The sequence below is a fragment of the Sinohyriopsis cumingii genome, chromosome 16 (assembly GCF_028554795.1).
Source record: "Sinohyriopsis cumingii isolate HCF-2022 chromosome 16, ASM2855479v2, whole genome shotgun sequence".
Lineage (NCBI taxonomy): Eukaryota > Metazoa > Mollusca > Bivalvia > Unionida > Unionidae > Sinohyriopsis > Sinohyriopsis cumingii.
In genome coordinates, this window is record NC_142976.1 from 64283650 (window position 1) to 64306942 (window position 23293).

The following is a 23293-nucleotide window of genomic DNA, read 5'->3' on the forward strand; positions in this document are numbered from 1 at the left end:
TATTTTTCTCATCAAAAATTGTGCTTGAAAAAATAAGGAAATTACAGTTTAATTTTTCTTCTTCTTTCTAATAATTAATAAGATTGAGGTGTGGCAAGCTATAGACAAAGACAAACTGATGTCAGACCTAAAGTCTCTGCTGGAAAAGGGAATAAAGAGTATTGCCGTTGTATTGATGCACTCTTATACGTAAGTATATACTGTATATTGTCATAACCATTGTGGTATATGTGCCATGTTCTGTGTATGATCACTGGAAAAAGTATTGAGAATTTTTTTAAATACAATCTTGTTTTGTTATTACAGTCTTATTTTATTAAAAGTTTTATTTTGTTATTGTAGTCTTATGTTGTTAATACAGTCTTATGTTAATATAGGGGGCCCCAAGTGGCCGAGTGGTCTAAAGTGCTCACCATTATGGATCACTGCCATCTCACCTATCTTCATGGGTTCAAGTCTCAGATTTGGCTAATGTGGTTTTGTGAGAAAGCTTGCCAGTAGCTTCTCGTGGGTTGGTGGTTCTTTATGGGGTTTTTCTGGGTTCTTCCTCCATTATTTATATTGGCCGCCTATCTTGTGCTGACTTAATGCAGTCTGATATTGTTAATGCAGTCTGATATTGTTTATACAGTCTTATGTTGTTAATACAGTCTGATGTTATTAATATAGTCTGATGTTGTTAATACAGTCTTATGTTAATGCAGTCCTATGTTGTTAATACAGTCTGATATTGTTGATACAATCTATGTTGTTAGTACAGTCTTAGGTTATTAATCTGATGTACATAATTCACATTTTAGTCACAGAATCAATACAGAGGATCTACAAAACTGTCAGCCTTGAAATGCATACACATGTATGATCCTATTCATTTTTAGTTCTACTGGTCAAAGACCAGAAGAGCTTATGAGATGGTATTTCATCCATCATCTGCTAACACAAGTTTTGTTCATGTGACTCCTACTAAACTATGTGGAGGATTGTCATGAAACTTTACACACACATTCATCTCATGGTCAAGTTGGTCCTAAATGAAAACCATACTTGGACATCAAGCCATCTTGAATATCTAGTTATCACTACACCTCTTGAATGGATGGTCTTATAAACACAGAGTTTTGGCTGAAAGACTTCATATGATCTCTAGTTGATTGTAAATGAAAATGGTGTCAATCTGATGTCCAGTTTGTCCACCATGGCAGCAATCTTTAGCATCTTGTTATTGCTACTCATGAATGGAAAGTCATAATGTCTTGTTGATCCTAAATGAAGATGGATCCAGTCTGATGTTTAATATGGCTGCCATGACAGCCATCTTGAAATCTTGTTAGTGTGACTTGTACTGATTGGAAAGTAAAATTGACATTAGGTTATCACTATACGACTTTTTGATGATCTCTAATTGGTTCCGAATGAAAATGGTTCCAATCTGACATCTGTTATGGCCATTATAGCAGTCAGCTTGAAAATCTTGTTATCATTATTCCCTCTGAATTAAGGGTGATTTCAGCATGAATTTTTACTAAAAGACATGATATCTAGTTGGATCTCAATGAAATTGGTGCCAATCTGATGTCTAGTGAGGACACCTTACAACCATCTTGAAAATCTTGTTAGTGCTACTCTTCCTGAACATATTGTCATGGGGTTTTCACCAGATGATGCCTTACTGGTCCTAATGAGAATGGGGTGGGGTGCCAGCTGGCCAAGTGGGCTAAGGCATTAGCCATTAGAAATCACTTACATCTCACCTCTGTCTGCATGGGTTCAAATCTCAGTTTGGCCAATGTGGGTAGGTGAGAAATCTTGCCAGTAGCTTCCCATGAATTGGTTGTTCTTCCTGGGGTCTTTCTTCAACAGATATACTGGTCACAAATTGTATAGCCTGTCATGTTCTAAAAGATGGCATTAAATCAACAAAACAAAACTTTATGTCTAATATGGCTACCACAGTGGCCGTCTTGAAAATCTTGTTATCACTGCTTCTCCTAAATGAATGATCGTATCAGCAAAGGATTTTAACTGGAATACTTCTTATGAAGTCTAGTTGGTTGTTAAAGAAAATGGAGCCAGTCTGACCTCTAATATGTCCACTGCTGTGGCCCTCGGGAAAATATTAATATAGCTGCTCGTCTCAGAAGGCTGGTCACATCATCATTGTGCATTATCCAGAAGTCTTCATATCATGTGATGTTGATCCTAAATGTAAATAGTGCATATCTGATATCCATATGGCTACCCTGACAACCATCTTGAAAATCTTGTTATTGTTACTCTTGCAAACAGCCACATTAAAATTGGGTTTTCACCAGAAGACCTCTTATTAAGTCCTGTTGGTCCTAAATTTAAATGGTGCTCATCTGACATTCAGAATAGCCACCATGATGGCCATCTTGAAATCTTGTTTTCTCGTGACTCCAATAAAATGATAGTCATTTTGATGTAAGGTTTTCATCAGAAGAATTTTATGCTATCTAGTTGGTCCTAAATGAAAATGATGCAAATTGACCCTCAATATGGCCACCATGGCGGTCATCTTGAAAATAATGTTATCTCTACTGCTCCCAAATGGATGGTCTATCAGCATGGGGTGTTCACCAGTAGATGTCTTAGGATACCTACTTGGTCCTAAATGAAAATGGTGCCCCTGTTATATCCAATATGGTTGTCATGAAAATCTTGCTGTTGCTACTACCCCTGAATGAATGGTCATATTGACATGATTTTCACCCAGAGACTTCTAATGATGTCTATTGGTCCTAAATGAAAATGGTGCCTCTCTTATATCCAATATGGTTATCATGAAAATCTTGCTGTTGCTACTACCCCTGAATGAATGGTCATATTGACAGGATTTTTACCAAATGATATCTACTTGGTCCTAAATGAAAATGGTGGCAATCTGATATCCACTAATAATATATGACAATGCTAAGTCTACCAACAATTTTTTATTTGAAAGTGTATTAAAATGTAAATACAAAATGCATATTTTTTATTTCATTCCAATTTGAATTTCCAGTTCCAATTATTTTTTTATCGACCAATATAGTCAGTTACATGATGTTGCTCTTTTGGGTCACATGTGCAGATCCTGCCGTGGAAGCAAGTGATAAAATCAAGCATGACTTCATGGAGTTGTTTTAATGTTAGAGCTGTCTTTTTATGCAGACATTGCAAGCACAGTGGCACCTGTTTTCAAGCTAGAAAATGATACAGATGGATTTGTACGTGTCATGTGTTACATTTTGCCAGTATCAATTTACAAAGGATAATTGACAACAGGTCTTGGGATCAGTTTGCACCCAAGGCGTATGGTGTAGAAATTGCTGAGATTTTGGAATGATCTCAATATATATGCACTCCAACTGATGCTTCTGATTAAAAAGCAAAAAGCAAGGCAGTCAGAGTGCTGACTTGTATTAGTCACTCCCGTCAAGTGGGGAAAATGAATCAGTGAACTTCTGAATGTAATAGCAGAAATTCACAGGGCAATCTCATCCTCTCTTTGCCAGAATGAATGCAGGTTTTCAATCTGAACCCAAGCTGTGGAACATGCATGCATGGTTTTCAACAAGCAAGCCCGCAGAACGAAGTTCTTTTCAGAGCAACTGGTGGAGAGAATCACTCTGACCTAAAGGCCTACTATTGTGATTGTCTGTGAAGGCACATGAAAAGTTTGTTAACCCATTTTATCCTAAATACGCCTGTGGTCGTAGTAACCCATTTTATCCTGAATACGACTATGGTCGTACTCTACTACACATGTTTGTAGTATCTCTAGAAACATTTGTTATACATCAGAAATATTTGTGTACTTCTTCACCAAAACAGGAATCAGTTAAAGCATGCATGCCCAGTGAAGTTTTAAACAATGTAGTTTTGAAAAGAAATTGTTGGCTTGAAAATCGATGGATAAAATGATGGACAATGACTCAGATGTAAACATGGATGTTGATACTGAGGGTAGCGACATTGAAGTTGATGATTTGGATGATTCCAATAATAATATTGACTTAAATGATGGGTTTGAATTGAATCAAGTTGATGAAAGAGATGATGCATGGCTTCATGCACTTTTCGACAGTGATTCGGAGAATGAAGCTGACTTGAAGGCTTTCAACAGGAATGGGTCCGGGATGATTTTTCACCTCAGTTGCAGCCACGAATTAAATTGATAGAAAGGGCCCAGAAGCTGATACACAACATTTTTGTAAAAATATTATAATTTTTGAACTAACAACTAGAAACTTCAAATTTGAACCAAAATACTAGAAACAGAATTATCTTTATTTTATTCACATACTATTAGGAGCATTCCATTCATCTTCATGAACCAAAGATTCACTGTATATAATGGTAAGTTTTTTTTTCTTCTCCTTTCTTTCAAGTCATATTTCAAAATAAAGTTGTGAGCACGTACATTATTAGTAAATGATAATAAAACATATATGACTGTGCTGCAAATTTGATTACCTTTTCAGAGATACATAGTTTTATATACTTTAAAAAGGAAATAACAATGTTACAACATTTTTAGTAAACATGGTTAAGGTCATCACAATTTCTCCTGCTGCTGCTGTATGGACCACTCCGGTGGCCTAGTGGTTAGACCGTCTGCCTCAGATGTGGGAGGTCATGGGTTCGATTCTTAGTCGAGTCATACCAAAGACTTACAAAAAATGATACTAACAGCTGCCTCGCTTGGCATTCAGCATTAAGAGGTTAGTGTTAAGACGTTTCGGCCTAGTGTCAGGATAATGTGACAGGGTGGGACATCATGCTACGTATCTGCGGCATGATGCCCCAGTGCTAGACATCACTATAAACTGTCACACTGCAGACATTGTAGCGATATGACTGAAAAATTGTTACAGCTATGTTAAAAATCCAAATCACAAACACACACACGCTGGTGTATGATGCTCTGTTTTACCACAATGTATTTAGAATTGCTTGTCAGGAATCAGGCACTGCAGTTGAAATTGGTAAACAGGATAAAATGGGTTAATAAGTTATAAGCAAAGTCATGTCAGTCCGTTAAAAGCCTCAGTACCAAAAATAACTGAATTCTTCCTGTGGCTATTCAATGAGATGAAACTCATGTACATCATTATTAAAGGCTACTGGTCCATGAATTTGGATTCATTTTGACATCACAGAATCAAGATAAGGACTTCTTTGATTTTCTCTTTAACTTTGATTTCTCCAGGCAGAAAGCTCTGGTGCTTATTTTAAATTAGAACTGACTGTGGGTTCTGTTGTAGCTGAACAAATGTCTGACCAGTACTTCAATGTTTCACCTTTCATATAAAATCTACCTTCTAGTTGCCCTGGCTACAGCAAGCAGACTGGTCAACCACCATGCTCTATTGACGGTCCTGAGCTATATAGTTTTGTAAAGCTGGTTCAGTTTCTCTTCAGTTTCTCTTCTGCATTCATTACCTTGAACCAGTTTCTATAAATCCTGCATCTTAAGACTGCTGTCTTCCTTGGACCATTCATTTGTTACAAGTCTTTGCTCTTAAGATAAGTAACAGAAAAGAGTGAAAAGCAACAAGGTTTGTAAAATTCAACAAATAATTTATTTCCCTAGAATAAAAAGTGAACATAAAAAAAACAACTTATGGCACAGCAAATTAAATCCCAAAATAATCCTAGAATTACAGACACTAGTCCTAATAATAATAGTTCTGAATAAACTTTAGTGGAAATCCAAATTAATTCCAATGCAGAAAGTGTAGATGTGCCTGTGATGGCTTATAAAGTGTTGATGTGCTAACAGTCTTTTTTTTTAAAATCACAATAATACAATCCAAGAATTAAATTCGATTTTGAAATTTCACTGTAAATTCAAGTCTCTGTTTCCAAGAATGTTATCAGAGCACTTTTGTATTTCCAGAGAAGAAATAATTTGAATAATTCCAAATCAAATACTGTACACAGTAATGATAACTTGATTCCACACAGATGTTAAAGCATGAATAACATCATTTATATGACAACTAAGATGCAAAACAAAACCCCGGATGATGATCAAAAGTTTATTATTCTAAAACTAAAAGTTTGTTACATACAGCACATGATGGAAGTTATTACAAAAGTTTGTTACATAAGGCACATGATGGAAGTTATTACAAAAGTTTGTTACATAAGGCACATGATGGAAGTTATTACAAAACTTTGTTACATAAGGCACATGATGGAAGTTATTACAAATGTTTGTTACATAAGGCACATGATGGAAGTTATTACAAAAGTTTGTTACATAAGGCACATGATGGAAGTTATTACAAAAGTTTGTTACATAAGGCACATGATGGAAGTTATTACAAAAGTTTGTTACATAAGGCATATGATGGAAGTTATTACAAAAGTTTGTTACATAAGGCACATGATGGAAGTTATTACAAAACTTTGTTACATAAGGCAGATGATGGAAATCATGTAGTCAAGTATAATTATTTAAAAAAATACAATGCCCTTGACTCAGCCTAAGATAATGACCCTCTCTCAGACAAAATAAAGTTGTTTTCAAAATTGTCACTGACTTTGAACAAGGTCAGCAATTATATACAGTGATGGTTTCCCACAGCATATAATGACATAGAACTTTTAAAAAAACACAAAAAAACAATGCAAAATTATATATATATATATATATATATATATATATATATATATATATATATATATATATATATATATAACATATTCTAAGGGCATATACTGTACCTTGTCAGGGCTCAGACATGTTAACTGCACTGAGGTCAACCAGAATGGGGAGATTATTGTCTATTTCTATAAATCAAAGAAGGTAGAGACAACATTTCCATACAGGCATTGTTGTCATGGATATGAACTAACACAAGATCAGTTGTGTTTTTTTATATACATGTATCAGCTTACAAAGTCAAGGCAGTCACCACAAGCTACTTAGCATTTCAGTTGAACTGCTTTGTTTCCTAATTATAATACAAGCCATAAGGTGGAGGTCAGAGTTGACCTTTCATATTTTCTACCTCAGAGAGCCCTCATTCCAAAGAATGGTGTTCAACCTAGTGGAGCTGACATGTTACCCTCCCAAGTCCATTAGCAGCTTTGCAATTATGTAGCTCACTCTACTTTGCTTGATTTGCAAAAGCACCATTTATCCAGATGTAAAATGACCCATGTTTCTATATGCAAACACTCCATGTTCTCCTAGTCCATGTTCTTCTCAAGACAAAGCAGAAACTGGAATCTGTGCCAGATTTAGGGTACAAGGATGTATAAACCTTCCTGCTTTTACCTATTGCCCTTACATATTAATATTTGAAGCATCCAACCTTTTGTAGATATAATTTGTTTCATTGATAATACTTACTCAGATATGGGCACACCCTCCCAGCCCTTTACACAATTTCAACACTGTAGAGTGCACACCTCTGTCAGGGTAGTAACTGACGACTTTTAGGCATTTGGCGTGAATCTACTCTCATCATTAGACTTCCTTTTTACAAAAGCAGACTACCTTTTAGCACCATTGTTATTAAACCAAGCCTGGGCGGTCATAACTTTCTTTGTGGCTTTGGATGGCTGAATTTGCGAGATAGTAGAAGGACTCCTAATGCATTATGATCTCGACCGTTGCAGTGGCCTAGTGGTTAGAGCGTCTGCCTTGGATGCTGGAGGTCATGGGTTTGATCCCCGGCTGAGTCATACCAAAGACTTACAAAAATGGTACTAACAGCTGCCTCGCTTGGCACTCAGCATTAAGAGGTTAGTGTTAGGATTGGTCAGCCTAGTGTCAGTATAATGTGTCTGGGTGGGACATCATGCTGCATGTCTACGACATGATGCCTCAGTGCTAGGCATCACTATAAACTACTACACTGCAGACATTGTAGCGATATGACTGATTTGTTTTTTACAGCTATGTTAAAAATCCATTTCACACACTCACACACGTGTTATAATCCGGAATGTATTATTGATTGAAAACTTTTACTTTGGAAAAGATTGTTTTACAGCTAAATATATCAGAGTTGTTGATGGCTTGACGTACTGAATGTCGTAAAATTTCTTTTCGCACTTTTAAATGTTATGCCAGCATTGACACTTTATTTCCAACATGAGTAGTTTTCTCTATTTTATCTACCAGACAGATGGGGGCACTTGCCAGTTATTATGTACTTTTGAGAGAGTGACGTATGTATGGTGAAGTTATTTGCATTTGAGACATGAACAGTGGAGAGAATGTTGGCATACCTTTCTTCTGCTTTGATGTAATGTGGCTGACATGTCTTTGGATATTGTACTTATGGAAATTGTACATGATTGAAGCACACTGCTAACTAAAATGACTGCTTCCTTGTGCTAAAAAATCAGCCTGAATTAATCTAAAGTACACCATCTTTAGCAGCAATTAAAATAGGGAAAGCGAATTTTGCCAGACTAGAAAATACCAGCTTCTAAAAGTGCAACAAATGAATTACCAAATGTATAAAATGTTGTTGTTGTTGTTCTAGGGTTTAACGGCATTTTTAAGCACAAGATAGGCTATACATGGCAGCCAGTATAACTGGTGGAGGAAGAACCCTGGAAAACCCAGGGAAGAATCACCGACCCACGAGAAGCTATTGGCAGGCTTTCTCACACTAGCCGAGCCTTGGACTCAAACCCATGCAGACAGAAGTGAGATGGCAGTGATCTGGAACGGTTAGCGCTTTTGACGACTCAGCCACTCGGGGCCCCGTATAAAATGTAAACATAGTTATCAGCTCTTTGTTTTGCAATTTACCTCTGAAGTCCAGGAAGTAAAAATGACAAAGTGGAGCTAGCAGTTTTTTTTAAAGGTGTACATCTGCAGTAAGGCCAAGCTGTATACTCTATAACCCATATTACATGCATCAGTCATACAGCAAAACAAAGGGAATTTAAGGTTCTTTGAAAAATACCTTAGATATACAAAGTCTTTTTTAAATAGCAATTACAACCAGTGAGGAAACCCAGGGAATTTTTTTAAGTTAAAATTGTTAACCTTATGTTAAATACATGTGCGAAACTGTAGAGTGCCAACTATATGTTCAAATTCAGTCAGAAATGTGTGAAAATCTATGTTGGACTCCCATGCATATGAAAAGTGTCGTAGCAGTAACTTTAATTTTGATGGGCTATTTAATGTTAAAATCATGGAAATAACATTTTATAGATAAGAAAAAAATTTTACATTAGAATTTTTGGAAAATATATTATGTTGCTTTATTTTTTCTCATCTTGGTTGTTAAAGGTATGACAAACATGAACAGGAAGTTGGCAGGTTAGCTAAGGAGATGGGGTTTACCCAGGTGTCACTGTCATCAGAAGTTATGCCAATGGTTAGAATTGTACCCAGAGGATACACAGGTATGCAAACAGAATATGTCCAATATACCCAGCACTACACAGGTATGCAAACAGGATATGCCCAATATACCTAGCAACTACACAGGTATGCAAACAGGATATACCCAGTTTATCCAGCACACAACAGGTATGCAAACAGGATATGCCCAATATACCCAGTAACTACACAGCGGACAGTCTACAGATATTATGAACTTCTGAGAAAGTGGTGGGTGTAAGGTGAAGTTGTTTACATTTGCAACATGCACAGTAGAGAGAATGCTGGCATACCTCTATGTTACTTTCATGAACTGTGGCTGAAATTTCATTGGATATTGTACTTGTGAAAATTGTAAATGATCTTAGCACACTTCAAACTAAAATGACTGATACCTTGCACTAAAATGATCAGTCTGAATTAGTCTAAAGTACACTATGTTTAGCAGTTATTAAAATAGGGAAAATTAATTTTGCCAGACTAGACAATGACATCTTCTAAAAGTGCAATGAATGAATTACCAAATGTATAAAATGTGAAAAAAGTTATTGGCTCTTTTTTGCAATTTAACTCTGAATTCCAGGAAGTGAAAATGACCAAGTGGAGCAGTGTTGTTTTTATTTTGAGATTGCATATTTAAAATAAGGCCAAGTTGTAAACTTTATAACTCATATTACACCCATCAATCATATACCAAAATAAAGGGAATTAATGGTTCTTTGAATAATACCTAAGATATATATATATATATATATATATATATATATATATATATATATATATATATATATATATATATATATATCCATTATAGCCAGTGAGGACACCCAGGGAAATTCTTTTTCTTTAAATTCAAACCCTATGCAAAATACAAAACTGGTGAGCGCCACCACAAATATGCAAAGAGGATATGCCCAGTATACCCAGCATAACATAGGTCTACAATTTTGGGCATATCCTTGGGCTTCCCAGGTATACCATACCAAAATACCGTATGCAAAATATGAAACTGGTGAGTGCCACCACAAGTATGCAAAGAAGAAAAGCCCAGTATACCCAGCATAACACAGATCTACAATTTGGGCATATCATAGGGCTTCACAATTATACCATAAGACATGATACAATATCAGATTGTTTGTAACATTTAAAATTGTAAACAACTTCTGTAGAGTAATAAATACATTATAATGTGAACAAGTTAACAAAATCAATTATTGTTTGTATATTTCTTTTGCTGCAGGTATATATTGTAAAAATGTCTAATATTTTTAAGGAAATTAAGCAGCATATAATTTTGATAAGTGAAAACCTTGACAATCTGCATTTTTCATTCATTATTTCTTTACAGCACTTGTTACTGTTGTGCCAAAGGTGGTATTCTGACTGTTTTATGAACAAAAATTATTTAGATAATTTTCAAGACTGTTCAATTTCATGTCATTCAGTATACAGCTTAAATTGTTTTACAGCAATTTTGTTAATAGATTTCTATTGTATACAAAAGACGACAGTTGAACATTGGCTGGATATTCTAAATTGCAGAATAAATATTCAGTTCAGCAATTTCAAACTCAAATTTAGATATGAAAACAGACTTGCTCCATGAAGACATTTCAACAGATTAGGCATCCATTGTGGACAAACTTGTGTTCAAAATATTGTCATGTAGCAAGGATGTACTGGTGTTTAAAAACTAAAATATTTCAAAATTTTACTCTGTAGTATTAGCAGTTTGTTCCTGTTGAACCAAATCCTCGTTACAGTTGGAGATCTGGTACATGTAAAGAAAATCAACCTCATTACAGTTGGAGATCTGGTACATGTAAAGAAATTCAACCTCATTACAGTTGGAGATCTGGTACATGTAAAGAAATTCAACCTCATTACAGTTGGAGATCTGGTACATGTAAAGAAATTCAACCTCATTACAGTTGGAGATCTGGTACATGTAAAAAAATTCAACCTCATTACAGTTGGAGATCTGGTACATACAAAGAAATTTAACCTCATTACAGTTGGAGATCTGGTACATGCAAAGAAATTCAACCTCATTACAGTTGGAGATCTGGTACATGTAAAGAAATTCAACCTCATTACAGTTGGAGATCTGGTACATGTAAAGAAATTCAACCTCATTACAGTTGGAGATCTGGTACATACAAAGAAATTTAACCTCATTACAGTTGGAGATCTGGTACATGCAAAGAAATTCAACCTCATTACAGTTGGAGATCTGGTACATGTAATGAAATTCAACCTCATTACAGTTGGAGATCTGGTACATGTAAAGAAAATTAACTGCAGTTGCTTGTTGAATCTTTTTCATTTCTAGCATGTATTATGCTTTGAAAATACAGAGTAGAGCAGCAAATAAAATTCAGGTTGTTTGAAATAATGCTATTCACCCTTTTCTTTTGTTTCTCCCTCGCAAACACAGTTTGGTTAAGTGGAGCACTAGTCTGGGATTTTAAAGGGATTAGGAGGCATTTCTAAAAGTCATTTTTTGTTCAGCAATGTACTATATATACCCATTTTAAGTCAGTTCCAGCTGCAAACAACTTAGACCCTGATCTGCCATCACAATGCTGTCACAGATCAAAGTCTGTGTTGTTTGTTCTACTGATTACTTATAACAAACAAGTTAGACCCTGATCTGCCATCACAGTGTAGTCACAGATCAAAGCCTGTGTTGTTTGTTCTACTGATTACTTATAACAAACAACTTAGACCCTGATCTGCCATCACAATGTAGTCACAGATCAAAGTCTGTGTTGTTTGTTCTACTGATTACTTATAACAAACAACTTAGACCCTGATCTGCCATCACAGTGCTGTCCCAGATCAAAGTCTGTGTTGTTTGTTCTATTGATTACTTATAACAAACTACTTAGTCTTTGATCTGTTGGCACATTTTGCAATGGCAGATCTAGGTCTTTGCAGATTACAGTTGGACTTGACTTATAAGCGGGGGCCCCTGGTGGACGAGTGGTCTAAAGCACTCACGTTTACTGATGACTGCCATCTCACTTCTGTGCTTGGGTTTGAGTCTAGGGCTCAGCAGGTGTTGGTACATGAAAAAGCAGTTCCATCCCATGGGTTTATGGTTCTTTCTGGGGTTTTCCTGGCTTCTTCCTCCACCACTTATACTGGCTGCCATGTCTAGCCTATCATTTGCTGAAAAATGGCATTAAATCCACAACAACAACAACATTGACTTATAAGTGACTAAAGATGGTATCAAATCATATAAATATAACTACAACAGTAAGAAAGATGAGTAGATATTCTGATCAGTTTTCAGATATAATGTAGAATAATAAAAGATTCTAACATTTTATACTCAAATCTGTTACGTCTTGATCAGTATCCATTGAGGATACTAAAGATTCTTGAAATAAAAATATCAATTACATTTCAGAGAAATTCATTTGATCAGTTTAATAATTTAGAAATAAATGTAAAATAAAGTGCAGCAGAGTTTCTCAAACATGAAGCTACATTGTAAACACACTTTATGTAACTTTAAATGGAGTACATTGTTCAGTAGGACTCGTAGCTTCATTAGTAATACGGTTGCCTGCCATGCAGGAGAACATGATTTTATTCCCACGTGAGGAGCAATTTATTTTAAAAAATGTTTTTACTTTTAATGCCGACTCCATGAAAGCTTTGATTTTGTAATTATCAGCAAGCTTGAAAAATGTATAAGCTGACTTGTAAGTTGAGGATGTTCATTATCAACTCCCAGACACAATTTTGTACCTTTTTTCTTTCATTAAATCTTACTATAAACTTCATGGCATAAACATTGTCAAAATTTATTTTAAATTCGTTTTAAAGTCATTATAAATTTTATTTTTAATTTTAGGATTAAGAAGGTTGAAAAAGTTTAATGTTTTGTTTTTATCTCTTTTCAACACTGTTTCCATGACTACTGGCATATAAATACAGAACATACATCAAAAATGAAATAACACCACCTCATGCATGTAATATACTTCCTACAAAGAAAAATCGAGTTATTTTTTTTCCTCCCTTTAAATTGACGTATTAGTGGAGAATAATTTTGGCTTTATGATGGTTTCAAGTTTATTGAGATCAACACCCATGCATATCTTAATATTCTTTTTAGTTTTTGTTCTTTTTTTACGTTCTCTTCATATTACAGAAATTATCTTCTTATCAAACATAAAATAATGCAACATGTTTGTTAAAGTGAAAGATTTATTAAGTGTGACCCCACTATAGCGTGCTTCGTTATAACTCAAATTCGGATATAACACAGTCATGGTGTGGCTCCTTAAATTTCATATACATGTATTTTTCTTTGCACAAAAAATCTTTCTTAAAAAGTATGAAAAAATCCGTAAAAAGTTTGTTATCATTTTGGGGAAGAGATCACATATGAATAATACAAGACGATCGTGGCTTGGCTCCTGAAATTTTATATGTATTTTTCTCGTACACAAAAAAGTATTTTTTTCTTCTTAAAAGTATGAAAAATAATGCATAAAAAGTTTATTCTGGGATCGCGTAGGTCTTAGCCAGTGTCGCAAAATTGTATTGTTTTTCCTTATTGGATGCAAAACATACCATTAGGCAATTTTTTTTTTACGACATTGTTGGCTGTTTAAACTTTTATATATAACCATTGGTTTGGAGTGCAGAAATTCAGAGGCCCCTTGAAAGGAAGCCGAAACTGGATATTGTTGTTGCAGGGTTTAACGCCATTTTTCAGCACACGATAGGCTATACATGCTGGCCAGTATTAATGGTGGAGGAAGAACCCAGGCAAACCCCAGAAAGAACCACTGACCCACGAGAAGCTACTGACAAGCTTTCTAACATACCCACATTGGCTGAATGCGTGACTCGAACCCATGCAGACAGAGGTGAGATGGCAGTGATCCATAACGGAGAGCACGTTAGACCACTCGGCCACTCGGGGTCCCTACAAACTGGATATAAAATGTACTGAGATTTATCTATTGTTACACAAACAAATTCTCTGTCCCTATTGACAAACCATCTAAACAGTGCATTGTTATATCATAATCCGCCTCTCTTGACATCTAGCATGAGTTCTGTATGTTGTGAAATATCCGCTTTTTTGTTGTTGACATTTCTGGTAATGGAGATCAACCGGGCGAGGCATTGTCTCGTAATCTATCTTTCATCGGATTTTCGGCCACTCACTGGTAATTAATATATTTACAAAGACTGACATTTGTATGTGGATGGTAAGTAAAATTCCTCTTCTTTTCACTCAGAATTAAATCCTTCAGAACACTCACATTTTCTGTAATAATCCCTGTCATCAGAACACCTGTGTCTCTATTGTCCGTTGACCCTTTGTTAATTTTCAGACGCATGCATGGAAGACAGCATCATGCTGCTACCACAGATGTAAAAAAAACAAAAACAACATCTTACTTATTGTTTTATTCAATAGGCATGGAGGGACAGTAACTAGAATAGTCCAAATGACAGCTAATTTCTTTTTAAAAATGTACCCAGATACAATAGTTTGCTGAAATTTCAAAGGAAACAGATTACCTTTGAAGCACCGATTGTTAAGAAAATGTACTCGGCAAATGAAAACATACCAGTCTCAATCATGCAATACAATTATTTGATGTTGCTGCCACAATAAGAAATGGGCATTCGTTTGGTTCTCCAGAGCTGTTCGTTAGCGGTGACTTCAATAGTGCATGTAGCCTTCATCAAAGAAAGCCAACTACAATCTTTCAATAACAACAAAGAACTTTTTTCAAAGGAAGTCAGTACCAAACTTAAATAAAAGTGATGGAATCTGATAGATTTTTGCATTTTCCAATGTGACTGGAACACGTTAACTGTGCTGTGAAAGTTTCCTTTTGTAGGGAAAAAGTGTATGCTTACGAACGCTACTAATGGTGGCTTAAAATGCAAATTAACTTTTACCGACTTGGAACGTACTGAAATGTAAATATGCTTCATCAGTCGTTACATGATTGTGCTATGTTTTTCACTGAATTCAGACCAATATGACCTGTTACAAAATTATTGAATATTTTAAAGCTGTGTGTGCATATTTTCGATGGAAGCACTTGTATTGTGGATTCAATGTATCTGATGAGGTTCGCGGGTGAGTACATGGTGTTGATACTCTATTTATGCTATACTTTAGACATTTATATATAAAGAGGATTCACGTATATGTACCAACTTGTGGTTTCTCTAAATAAAGTAAACTATTATATATGTCTTCTCTGTTTCACTACAGGTGTATTTCTCATTTAATATGCATCAGTTTAAGATGGTAACTGTGCCGATGATGCACATATTTTACCGCCTGCATTTATTACCTAACCCCCCTAATTTTTTGGGGGTACATTTTCTTCAGCAAACTGACCTGGTTGCTTATAACATGGTTCGGTCTATAATGCGGTCCAGTTCTATGGCTCCCAACTACCTTGTTATAGCAGGGTCACACTATATGTGTGTGTGTGTGTGTATAATATATATATATATATATATATATATATATATATATATATATATATATATATATATATATATATATATATATATATATCCTGAATTTGTTATGTGTATATATGTGTCCAAAAATATGTTATATATATACATGCAGCCTGAATTTGTTATGTGTATGCATGCATCCTGTACTTGTTATTTGTATATATGCAACCTGAATTTGTTATGTGTATGCATGCATCCTGAATTTGTTATATGTATACATGCAGCCTGATTTTTTTATGCGTATGCATGCATCCTGTACTTGTTATGTGTATGTATGCTTCCTGAATTTGTTATCTGGATGCATGCATCCTGAATTTTTTATGTGTATACATGCATCCTGTACTTGTTTTGTGTATGTATGCATCCTGAATTTGTTATCTGGATGCATGCATCCTGAATTTGTTATATGCATACATGCATCCTGAATTTGTGTATACTTGCATCCTGAATTTGTTATGTGTATACTTGCATCCTGAATTTGTTATGTGCATACTTGAAGCCTGAATTTGTTATGTATATACATGCATCGTGATTTTGTTATGTGTATACTTGTAGCATGTGCAGATGCCTACCTTACTCCATGTATCAAGGAATATGTGTCTGGATTCTCCTCTGGATTTCAAGATGGACTCCAAGTAAGTAAATAAGCTACTGTTAACTGTATTTCTCCTTCAGATATGTTCCAAAATCACATTACATTAAGAATATTAGCCTATTACCTTGCAGACCCAGCCACACTAAAAGACAAGAATTGTCTTTTTCTATTTAAGTAGACAAAGGGCAATAAATCTTGCCCATTACCTCCACTTGGCACTGCAAGGTGTTGCTAGATTTTATCTCTGCTGCTGTACTGGATAACATCGCACAGTTTATCCTCATATAATCCAAGCCATTTATGTGTTCAGATTGACTCATCTGATGTTCCTTTTGAATTTATTTTGTGGAGTAATTATTCTACTGCAGGATTTATACAATCTGTTTTACAATTTCTGTCAAATTTGAGTGATTTTGTCACCTTTTTGGATGTTGTTGTTTTAAGACCACATCACACCACGTTATTGCTGACCTCAGCAAGGTTATTACAAATTAGCGCAACTTTCACTTCTTTTGCATGCTCTGTTTGTAATGCAGTTGGTTTTAGCAAATTGTTAACATGCTGCATTGTTAATTTATGCTTTGTTTTTCCCTTCTTGTGTAGTTTCATTAGAATGGTCAACTAAATGCTTGAAATGCATAAGTTCTGAGTATAGTCTATAAGTTTCTAATGTGAAAGAAATGTTTGATTCCTTTATTAGTAATGGGGAATATACTTATATTAGCAACGTAGTAATTTCTTATTGTTGTGTTTTTACATCAGAATGTCATTTAGATGCTATTTATGCAACTTCAGAGCATGGGGATGTCTGCCATGACTCGTGTTTTGTTGATACTAAGCATTCATTATTGGTGATATGCATCATCTGTAAAACATGGTCAGAGGAAGTCTGGGCTACTGTTTGAGCTAGTTACTCATATACTGATTTGCTAATCTACGCTCTATTTTCTCTTCTTGTTTAGTTTCAAGAGAAATATTTACCAAATGCATGAAAAGCACATACAAAGTAATAGTCCACTCTGCATTGAAGGGAAAGAATGATGGAATAAGTCAGTTTAGGCAGCCCATTGGGTGTAATTCCCCCCACATGTCCGAGCATGGTCTTTGGGCCTGTAAGTCAAGGCACATGAGGTTCGTATTGGATCAGTTGGATCCACCTTGTTATACCCCTGCACAGTTACTGGCCATGCAGCTATCACCAGCTGTCCAGCTGTTACTGACCATACAGCTGTCACCAACCATCTTGACCTTTTGAGAAGGTGACCCAGCTTATTAGATCATTGCATGCATTTCCAACTCATTGGGGAATATTTCTCAGTTTTAGAGAGCCCCCTTTTTTCTGCATGTCTATGCATGGTCTCCGGGCCTGTAAGTCAGTATGCATGGGGTTTGTACCAGTTCCATTGGCTTTAATGCATAAAAAAACCACACCATTGACAGCCATCCAGCCATCACTGCTGTTGAATCATTCCAGCCAAAAAAAAAATTAGGGGGCGCTCACCAGTTATTATTTACTTTTGATAGAGTGACGTATGTAAGGTGAAGCTGTTTGCATTTAAAACATGCACAATGGAGAGAATGGTGGCATACCTCTATGCTGTATTAATGTAATGTGGATGATATTTCTTTGGATATTGTACTTTTGGAAATTGTACATGATTTAAGCACACTGCTAACTAAAATGAATGCTCCCTTGTGCTAAAAAATCAGCCTGAATTTGTCTAAAGTATACTATACATAGCAGCTATTAAAATAGGGAAAATGAATTTTGCCAGACTAGACAATACCAGCTTCTGAAAGGGCAATGAATGAATTACCAAATATATAAAATGTAAAAAAGGTTATCGTCTCTTTTTTATACAATTTACCTCTGAAGTTCAGGAAGTGAAAATGACCAAGTGGAGCTAGCACTTTTTGAAAGGTGCACATCTGAAGTAAGGCCAAGCTGTTTACTCTATAAACCCATATTACACCCATCAATCATACACCAAAATAAAGGCAATTAAAAGTTCTTTGAATTATATCTAAGATATACAAGGTCTTTTTAAAATAGCCAGTATAACCAGTGAGGAAAGCCGGTGAAATTCTTTTTCTTTATAATCCTAACCCTAAGCAAAATACGAAACTGTAGAGCGCCACCTTTACATAGATCTTAGTGACAGATCCATCTGGCTAACTGTACCACAGGCAACATGCTCTTTCTATGATGGAGATTTCAGTGAGATATCTGCCTGTTCATCTAGGCCCTTAGAAGGGCCAGTACTGGTGATAGCTGGACTGTCTTCTATACTGCCAGGCTTCCAGACCAACCATTCGCTGGACAAACCAGCAGTGATAGACTTATTTTTCTTCACCATTTGTCTGCAAGGGGTAGCTAGTGAAGTTTTCGTAGGAATGGAATTAGTCCTCATATCACGTGGTATGTCTTCTCTGTGGCACCAAGTAGACCCAGATTGAGCCTTGACACACAGTGAATGTGACAGAACTCACATGGTGTGTCTTCTCCGTGGCACCAAGTAGACCCAGATTTGAGCCTTGACAAATGGTGAGTGTGACAGAACTCCTTCAGATCAGTCATCCTTCACATTGTAGTCAGATCAAGCCATGGAATAGGCTGAAGTTTAGCCTTCAAGCCATCACTGAGGACATTTATAGCGTGTTGGCTACTTCAGAATGCCCTCTACCCCTTATCTCTCCTCGAAAGAATCTGTAGATCTCATTGAGGAGGAAGGGATATCATCCTTCTGATTCATTCCTCAATCCAATAGACTTAAGGTGACAGTGCCTTCAGTTCTGATATCCATGGCACTTGACAAGAATATAGCAACTTTTCATTTCTCCACTTGTCTGTTTTATAAGATGGAAAAATGTGCTCCATGCCCATCAGATCTGGTTCGGGATGTCGTTATCCTATCTTCATTGTTGGATTTGGCCTCGTTGGCACCTTTCAGACTTGATTAAGACACCTGGCAATAGCCATGCTTGGGCAGTGACTGCTACGATTCCTAGAATCATTGACCAAGGCTGCTCACCATACCAAGGCCAAGATTTTGACAGGTTCTGCCAGTTTACTCCTGATACGATGTGTCACATATCTGTGATCCATGTCTCTCAAACTGTGTCATACCCTTCCTTTCTGGACATCCCTTTTATGGAGGAAGAATTAAGGAAGTTTGGAGGGAGGCAGTTCAGGAACTGCACCTCCATCTTGCCGCTCAACCCACATGGGCAGTTGGAATCACTCAGCCTCTGCCAGTGTGTGGGGATGTTAAGCAGCTTTAGGACAGTGGATCTTGTGTCACAGAAGCACCAGCATCCCTAGGAAGCAGGTGTACAGAGGCAGTAAGAAACCGAACTTTGAGCTCACTGGATTTCCCTATTCCCTCAGAATGGGGGTTGAGGTGGGTGATTTAGGTCATTCAGAGGGGCTTCAGGTTTCATTCATCAACAATCCCCTCCCTCATCCTCTTCTTCCCCCTTCACAGATACACTGTCAGATCGGGAAAAGGGTGCCTTCCTACAACATTAGATATGGTCATCCATCAGACCCCCTTACCAAAAGACAGGCAGTTGAGCTTGCACAAAGACAACATTCCCTGGGCTTTTATTGAAGGCTGTTTTCTTTTTAGGAAAGCAAACAACAGGTTGAGACCCATCATCAACTGGAGTCACCTCAGCCGATTCAGGATGGGGATGTTGAGCTCAAACTGCCTCTCCATTCATGATCTGACTGATATATATTTTTACATCCATATCAACCCCATGTTATGAACATTTTCTCTGTTTCAACAGTTTATCAGTTCAAGGTTCTCAACATCAGCCCTTAAGCTTTTACTTAGACTATGGATTATGTCGTCACCCTGTTCTGATTAACATCATCTACAATGACAGCAGTGTACCTGGATGACATTCTCCAGAAACATATGGTAAGTTCTATCCTACCCAAAGGAAGGAATGATCTCCTCTCTTGTTTAGATCATCCAGGCTTTCTAGTGAACAGGGAAAAGTCAGACCTCTGTCCATCCCAGAATTTTGTCCATCTTGACATGGATTTTTTAATTGACCTGGGCAACTTACTCATGTTCATGTAATCAGAATCTTTAAGCTCATCGAGTCCATTTCTAACAGGACTTGGATATCAGTGAGAGCATTTTTGCAACTCCTCAGTTTATTCATTGTGGCAGTGGACTTCATCATGCTGTGCCATCTTTTTTGTGTGGACATTGTGAGCAGAATGGCACCCCTTTTCAAGTCACGCCAGAGATCCAATCACTCCTCTGTCAGAGCAAGGCAAACAATTTGCACCTTCAGTTGTGGGGAGAAACTTGAGAGCAAGAAGGCCCTACACTTTGAAGGTATATGAGGGAAAGTGGCATGTTGTCAGGGACTGGTGCCATACCAACAGCATCATCCTGGCACTTTGAGGAGAAACAGTTGGCCCCAGTGTCTATCAAAGATTGCTGACCCATGATATTGGACACATGATTTTAGGCTTGATATAGACCGAATGGATCTTAAAGACCTTTTTGGTCTCAAAATCCCTCACTCTGTTTCCATTCAAACCTAGTCCACAGTTTGCTTAAGTTACAATCATACATGTCATGTTTCCTGATAGCTTTAGCTTCTACATGCAAGCTGCATGCCCTTTATGTTGATCTGAACTCGACTCAGTTCAGATTGGAGGGTTTGGTGGTTCTCTTGACAACCATTCTTTTTAGCCCAAAATAGGTTACCTTCTATCGGTAACCAAAGAGTTGTTACTTGCTTGCTCTCTTTCTTAGGCAGGTCAAGAACAGCAGCCTTGCAAGATCCCATTCGCCCTCCCAAGCACTACTTGAAATGCACAGAGACAAGTCATAGCACATGCAAACACCTTTTCCTTCCAGTGTGAGCCAGAACACGATATTTCACCCCAGAAGCCATTGCTTCGTGGCTGAATTGGGTTGTATACTTGGTGTACCCTGACCAGATCAGAGTTGCCTCACAAAGATTACTGCTCAGAACCTTCAAGTCATCTCTATTTGCCTCGTGTTCAAACGCTATGTTTCGATCCAAGATATAATAGAAGCAATTGGCTGGCACGGAGAGTCAGCCTTCTTGAGCCTTCATCTGAGAGATTTAGCATTGCAGAGCCAAAACCTTGAATATGGTAGGTCCACTGGTGGCCAGCACAGACAGCCACCAGACCCAACTAGATCTATCAACACAGTTTGTTAGCTTCATTGGATTCACCAGTGAAATTTTCTGTATGTAAGAAGATTTTAATATTCATCTTCTTACCCATATGCTAGGGTCACAGGTCAAGTGACTCCAGACTGTGTTGCTTATGTAATTAGGTGAGCAGGTTATAGTTCACATGGGGAATCCAGCTTTCATCCCTTGAAGGAAATCTGAGGTAGAGATCGGTATCCATTACATATTCTCCTAATTTTTTGTGATTGGGGAATGTGTTCAAAGGAGAAAGATTTTTTTTTTAAAACTATGTTTCTTTGAGAATACTTACCCAATAACATTACATAAAAACCCTCCCAACCATCCTGCCATGTGAACATCCTTGTTAGTAACTTGCTCAGCTAAAACTATCGTCATGTTGTGGTGCTAAGGGGAGGTAATGAGCAACAGTTATTGCCCTTTGTCTATTGAACTAGAAAAAGATGATTTTCATCTTTTATTAGGTCTGGATTCATGCAGTAGCAGGCTAATATTCATAATGTAATGTGATTGGGTAATTATTCTTAGAGAAACAAAATTTACATTCAGATTTGGTTTTCGAGGAAATCTGTTTTGATTGTTTGGCAAGAAAACAGATGATGTTTTCAGCCAAATAATTGTCCTGATATAACATGGGAGACAAAGAATGGTGATCCAAAGATGGGGATAATATCAACCTTGCCACTGACATCACCTCAGTGGCAAACTAATTACTATTACAATCAATCAAGACCAAGAAGTCAGTGATGAAAAATTCTTTGCATCTTTGGGCCCCTTCACACAACTCTAGCATCAACTTTGGCACACTTTATTTTCTTTTCACAGCACTGGATAGACATCTGGGCCAGTACAGTCAAGGTATGGTGGCCCATGCTGCCCATCCTTGTAGAACACAATGCTGCATGTACACCTTGGTGCCAGCTATTGTTATGTATCCGTAGGTAGCCAGTAAATAATCTCATCTCCTGATGTTAGCCAGCCTCTTAGATCATCTACTCCTGTTCCAGTACTGTCTTTTCTTATGCCCAATGTACCTAGCTCTGGGTACAGTGCTCAGCATTGCATACATAACAAGTTACAGACTCATGAAATTAAGGGCGTCAGACATTCAACCACAGCTTCCAGCCCAGGCTTTATCACAGATGCAAAACAAAACCAGCAGTGGATTCAAAGATTGAATCTTCTGCAAGATCCAGTACTAGACCAATAAAGGCAGTGTGGACTGGCACTTGGTCATTCCATCAACAGTCATTGCTCCATCATAATTTATACTAAGCAGTACTAGTTATGCCAATCTAAAAACTGCTGTCCCCAGCTCTGTCTTAACTACCATCACCATTTCCCTTTCCAGTATACACAGTACCCATCTCAGAATATTGATAGTACTCAAATCCAGTTTATGGAAATTGCCATATTTGAGCACGGACAAACTCAAAGCCTTGTTTGTTGTCATCTAAAAACTTCTTTCCCCAGCTCTGTCTTAACTACCATCACCGATGTCTTTTTGTTACCTTCCACATCTAACATCAAAGAGGATCACAAACCCCTTCCTTTCTACTTGATCAGTAATTCCAAGAAGGTTCATCCTGCTGCATCTT

The 23293-nt window shown here is 36.9% G+C and overlaps 1 protein-coding gene across 3 annotated transcripts in view; it reads left to right on the top strand.

Moving 5' to 3' along the window:
* Positions 1–23293, top strand: part of LOC149780592 (5-oxoprolinase-like) — a 178953-nt gene that overhangs the window by 16569 nt on the left and 139091 nt on the right. For all 3 annotated transcript variants that reach the window (XM_089937708.1, XM_089937707.1, XM_089937709.1), the window contains exons 5-7: positions 83–189; positions 9272–9387; positions 16445–16524. In XM_089937708.1, coding sequence (XP_089793834.1) covers positions 83–189; positions 9272–9387; positions 16445–16524 — 303 coding nt within the window. The remainder of the gene's footprint in view (positions 1–82; positions 190–9271; positions 9388–16444; positions 16525–23293) is intronic.